This window comes from Nelumbo nucifera, chromosome 6, assembly GCF_055504915.1.
Source record: "Nelumbo nucifera cultivar China Antique chromosome 6, China Antique-T2T, whole genome shotgun sequence".
In the NCBI taxonomy this organism is placed as follows: Eukaryota; Viridiplantae; Streptophyta; class Magnoliopsida; order Proteales; family Nelumbonaceae; genus Nelumbo; species Nelumbo nucifera.
The window spans coordinates 4,696,461-4,702,530 of record NC_142654.1 but is presented as its reverse complement, the minus strand read 5'-3'; the positions used below and the strand labels follow the sequence as shown (position 1 = coordinate 4,702,530).

Sequence of the window (6,070 nt, the reverse complement as noted above, 5' to 3'; positions counted from 1 at the left end):
AAATAGATCGAAACAACCAAATTACACTCTTTCTGTTAACTGTTATGCCTCTTTCTTTTAACACATAAAAGTAAAATGTGAAAGATCCCATACAATCCGATCGGATATGGCAGGTGGGTCCATAGACTGTCCTCCCTGTCTTGTTTGTCATTACTCTCCCGTCACTACTCCAATACTTGGATGTTGGAATAACAAACACAATCGGATATGCTAGGAGCTAGGAAGACCCGTCGTGATGGAAACTGCCGCGTTTAATGGATCCTGTCCATTAAACCATACACATTAAATCATGGTTTTTAAAACCAAACCGGTCAGGGTTCGGTTGCCAGTTCAAATGGTCTGACCGTTTAATTCGAACGGTCAGCCTGTTTTAACAAAAAAAATTGAAAAAACGGTCAAAACTGTTTAAACGATTAATTGACTACTTCAGCGGTTTGTTCATCAAAATCAATGGTTTTAAAGAAAGAACACGATTTTAGAGAAAAACAAAACCGATCAAGTTTTCTGATTTTTCCAGTCTAATCGTCCGGTTTTGAAAACCATGCATTAAATGAAAGGAAAATCGGAAAATTTTGTTTTAATAAATTATACATATGTGATTCAACTTCTATGACGTTGGTTTTATATAGTATAAGATAAATAGGGGGTGCAAGTCGGTGGGCCGGGTTTTAGCTCAACCCAGGCCCAATCCTAAGATTGAGAGTTGAGACTATGAGTTTGGCCAAATCCAAACTATCCAACGCAAGTACAACCCAAATTCAAATATGTGTCTATATATACATATACATATGCATACAATTGGGCTGGGCTTGGATTAGAATAAGGCCAGGCCGGGTTTGAATTATCTAAGGACAATAACTGAGCCCAGCCCAAAATATTAAAAACCTGAACTTTTGAACCCAAACCCGATCCAGTGACTAAAAATCCAAGCTTAATCCGCATAGAATTGCAGGCTAAGTCTGTCCTGACTTGGGTTGGGCCCATCCAAGTTGCACCCTCATAGATAATAGAACGAATGGTGGTAGGAATAATTCAGCAACCTCTAGGCTGTGTTTGTTTGTGGTGTAAATGCATATCAATGTAAAAATTCACCACTGGTTCACATTTGTTTTCGGTGTAGAATGAGTCGTGGTAGGAATAATTTAACAACCTCTAGGCTGTGTTTGTTTGCGGTGTAAATATAAATCAATGTAAAAATTCACCGCTGATTCACATTTATTTTCAATGTAAATATGGACTGGTGTAAAATTCTAATCCTGGTCCATATTTTCTTGCATTTGTTTTCAGTGTTTCGACGTAAATTTCCCCATCAGTTGAGTTTTACACCGATAATCAATATAAACAATACATCGATAAATATGTATTATTTACATTGATTATCACACTTTAAAAAAAATCCAATGATGGGGGTCATTGAATTGTAAAGTTTGGTGTGTTGTGTAACTTGTGTGCAAGTCCATCACAACATAATGGCTTAAGCTAATAAACTTTAAGGTGGTGTCCAACTATTGCCAAGTCCATGTGTCCAAGTTCTCCGTTTTGACATGTCTCAATTCCCAACTAAATAGAGACTGATACAAAGCTGATGAGCTTATTCATTTCTCTTTTTGTCTTTCGATGAGCATTAATATCAAACAGGTTTGTTTTGAAGATCAAAAGATCAAACAGAAAACAACTTGCAAATAAGGTGAAAGAATAGCAAGTGGAAAAGAAGTTTCTTTCATTCAAGTGTTCAACCCAGAATGATTAATGGTGCTAAACCTCTGAAAACCCACCAGAATGATAATGTTGAAGAAGCCTATTGGCTTCCCTTACGCCACTCAAATAAGCTCCATGAGTAGTGGAATAATGGGTTTTATGTGTTGCTTCACCCGCAAATAGAATTTGAAGTGGAGGAGAAGCAACGTATACGCAACCGCCGCTGCTTTTCGGCAATGGCTCTGCCATGGAATCGAAATCATTGCCGCTCGAGCCGACTGCTACATAACTATAAGAACCCATGAACAAAGGGTCGGTTCCCCATCGGCTCCTGAGAACATTTCTGAGTTTTGATTTTTTCCCAAGAGCTCGGGAGCTCTCGACAGGATTCACATTCCCATTGCTGCATCCCTGATGGTTTACTAGCCCTCCGGACTGAGAATCGGATAAGAAGCTAGAGATTGTCCTCGTAACCCCGTTGATAATCTCATCATCTCTGAGAGACTCAAGCTCCAGAGCTTCTTCCCCTGCAAACCATGAAAGTAGGACACTGGAGTTTCTGTAAATTGGATAGAGAGAAGCTGTCCTCCTCATCCACCATGGGATCTTCCGGTTCCTTAACTCGGAATCAGACCGGTGGAAGACCATTTGCAAGAAGGGAAGTTTTTCACAAGTCTCACTTTCTTGATCATGGATTGGATCCAATTCAAGAAACAACTTGTTGACTACACCGAATCCGAGCCTAGAAATTGCTTCAGTCTTGAAAGAGGGAAGCGGAGGATCAAACAAACCTGAGCCTTCCTGGATTCCGGTTTTCAGCACCCCCAAGGACACTGTAACTATGACATGATCAGCAAACATGGTCAAACCATCTTCGAAGTGGAGCTTCACGGGCCTACTACTGTCACAACCATTCTCCACTTCTGAAGATCGAAGCCCTTGTGGCTTCCATTCGATCTTCCTTACTTTCCTACCCAGTTGGATGGCACCAGCTGGTAGGACGGAAGCTAACGATTCGATAATGCTCAGGTACCCTTTAGGAATGGTTACCTCTTCACCCGGGAATTGACGGTACTCACTCTCTGCATTGAAGTCGAGTTTCAACAGATCACCGGCCGAAGTGTAAGTCCTTTCGGTGTTCTCGTTCATCGCACAGATGGCTTCCTGAAGCAACTTTGTGCTCCAGTTACCGGACGAATTGTCGTCTTCTCGTTCATCTGCCTGAGCCCAATAAACATCAAGTGCCTGGCGTAGAAAAAAACCCACTCCGAGATCTCCGAAATAGCCACGGCGCTTACAATTTTCGAGGGCTTTAGTTGCGATTCTGTAATAATCAACTTCATCATAGCTCTTACTAGCTTCAGTCAACTTTCCTTGAGCGAAATCCATCATCTTCCTGTAAAGCTTCGAAATGGGCTCGACAACAGGTGAGTCGATCCTCAACCCGCCTTCGGCGATGGTTACTGGGTCTTCATCAGGGAATCCATCCATGCATTCCCATGGCTGCTCGGAGTCCAAGGCATGGATTTCTTGGGCAATTTGGTGAATTGGACTCCCACCGATCCCATGAATCCATGTTGCACCCATTTCAATACGGTCACCACCAAAATCTGAGGTGCCAATTCTTCCGCCTATTCTAGTCCCACCTTCGACCACGCAAAGCTCGAAGAGCTCTTCCAATCTTGTGGCCTTGTAGAGCTTGTTAGCCGCTGTAAGCCCGGCCATTCCAGCTCCAATGATCACAATTCTTGGTTTCCTTGCGACCATTGCTGCTGGTTTCTCGAGCAGAAGGGAGAGATAAGGCAGATATGTGTCAGGTTTGCTGCTGGTGTTCGATTCATGTTTATAAGAAAATGAATGGCATATATGATTCCACAACTATATTATATCTTTCTATTTTAATGACAATTTTTGCTCATGATTTATTTTTGAACCATGTACAATATGTGAGCCTTAATTGTATGATTCATCTATACATGTATTTTCATTACCTATTTTGGACACATCATTTGACAAACACATTATAATTGGATCCGCTTGACCCATGAGATAGGAGAGTGGTGATGGATATATTATTGGCTGTGGGGTCAATAATAATTTGCCCCACACCACCAATAATGAGAAGTAAGAGATTGAATGGCTGTGGGCAATTTATATTTTTTTGGCGTGGGGTGTTATTATTGGTCCCACAGCCCATAACTCAACTGTCTAAGTTCAGCTAATCTTCCTCCGTGAGACACACCATATAACTGCCATGTCATGCTTACATCGGTGTGAATCATGTTTTGAAACCATGGATACATGAGGAGCCCATTGGATTTAACTTTACACTCTTTCAGGATTGGGCTTCAGACAAAACCCATTCAAATTTTAACAAAAGCTCAACCCGAATCCAAAGGCTTTACATCATTTATATAAGAATAGACAACCGTAGTATTGGGTTGTCCTTCAAAAACACGAATGACATGGAGTAGAATGATCACGCATGAAAGAAACAAATAAAAACTAACCTATCAACACTAACAGAAAGAAAAAAATTAACCTATCAACACTAATAAAAGCTAACCTTCAAAAACACTAATAAAATGCACAAGGTTTGCAAGACGATCAGCAACAAAGTTTGCTTCTTTGAAGATATGATCATATGACACTGTCAGCATATCAGCATCCCTCTTATGAAGCTCTCATAGCATCCCTGAATAAAAGTTTTGAATTTTTGTTGTTTCTTGGGGTCTTATCTTCCTCGGAGGCCATTGATGACAACACTTGAGTCTCCCTCGATAATAGCTTTTGACTCTAGGGAGCAAAGACACATCTCGAGGGTTGCCCCATTTAATATCATGGGCCCAAAGCCAGGCCCCGCTCGACCCATTTCGATTCATGATCATCCTGATTGCTGATTCTGTCCGTAAATCAAATGAAACACAAACCAAATACGATCCCTAATTTTCTTATTCTTTTTTTAGGAAAAATCTATGATACGGTAAATTTTGATCAATCAAAACTCACCCATGAATTTTGATAAATAACACCTAATTGACTATTACATTTATAATTCTAGTTGATTGGTAAGAGCTTTTAAGATATCATATATTTTCGATATATGGTCAAACCTTTTCTTGAATTGTAAGGTGTTCTAAACTTATAATCGTATCAAGTTTTACTATGAAATTGAATTGAATTTCTAGCTACAAAAAGTATCACTGCAGTTCTATTTGTAATACAACCATGATAGAGACACCACCTCACAGCACTTTCAATTATGCATTGAGAATATCTCCCATATTGGATTTTAACATTCATGAAAAATGCTTCTAATTAGGGATGCCAATTGGATTAGGTTTGGTCTAATCCGATCTAGTCCAATGTAAGTCCATTACAAATGGATCAGGTCCAATACAATCCAATAAATATTTTGGACCATTTTGGATCAGTCCACTTCAATATTTGGACCGTCCAATTTATTCAAGTTCGTTCTAATCTAGATTGATTTCGACCCAAACCCAATCCATTGACACCTATATTCTTATCTTATATCAATGGACCAGACCAGGTCCAATCCAATCTAATAAATATTTTGGACTGGATTGGTCCAATCCAATATCAATTTCTTACAAACGGACAAGGTCCAATTCAATCTAATAAATATTTTGGACTAGATTGGTCCAATCCGATATGTCTTGTTTGTCCGCCTAATCAGTCCAATTTGATTTTGGACTAGACCGTCTAATCAGTCCAAATTGATTTTACCGGTCCATTCATCCTTATTTTCAATTAGGGCTGTCAATGGTATCCAAAAAATTGAGACCCAACCCGTTTATCTCGGATTTAGAATATATATATATATAATCAATCTGATTAAAATCTGAATCCGATTATAATATAAAAATAAATTCTATATATTATATTATATGTGAATTTATGTATATAATAAATTTAGTGTATTATATTTATATTAATTTATTATATATAAAAGTAAATAAATAAATAAATTTTCAATATTTCTGATATTTTAAAAAATTTATAGCATGGATTAAATCCAAATCCATTAGGATTCAAATCCACATCCATTCCGATTACAGATTTACAGCCACTGCAAGGTTGGTGAGAGGCAGAGGCACGCTCTATGAAGAGCAAATTAAATCTGAATTCACGTAAATTCTGTATAATGCACGTGGATCCCACGCATCATGCTGACGTGAGAAATACTGAATGGCGCAGAACAGTCCCTGTATCCTATAGTGTTGGATTCGGAAATAGTCTGTCATCCGACTCATCTCTGTCAAAAGTATAACTTATGAGTGCGGATCTCCTACCAACAAATGACGTTCCAACACTCTTAACAACATGACCCCAGTCTCATGGTGTGATG

At 39.0% G+C, this 6,070-nt stretch overlaps 1 protein-coding gene across 2 annotated transcripts; it reads right to left on the bottom strand.

Annotated features, from left to right (window-relative positions):
• Positions 1 to 1,618: 1,618 nt before the first annotated feature.
• On the bottom strand, positions 1,619 to 3,562 carry LOC104586622 (putative polyamine oxidase 5). Of its 2 annotated transcripts, XM_088890881.1 has the most exons (2): positions 2,490 to 3,562; positions 1,619 to 2,225 (listed from the first exon to the last, which is right to left on the bottom strand). In XM_088890881.1, exons 1-2 carry the CDS (start codon positions 3,463 to 3,465, stop codon positions 1,756 to 1,758), a joined length of 1,446 nt encoding a protein of 481 aa, XP_088747007.1. In that variant the 5' UTR covers positions 3,466 to 3,562; the 3' UTR covers positions 1,619 to 1,755. The 2 variants fall into 2 exon arrangements, with proteins under 2 accessions (XP_088747007.1, XP_010242213.1); XM_010243911.3 differs by having other exon boundaries at positions 1,619 to 3,561.
• Positions 3,563 to 6,070: the final 2,508 nt, after the last annotated feature.

Bases quoted from the DNA above. Each gene is read 5' to 3' on its own strand.
- LOC104586622 (XM_010243911.3), bottom strand. From the start codon at position 3,465: ATGGTCGCAAGGAAACCAAGAATTGTGATCATTGGAGCTGGAATGGCC.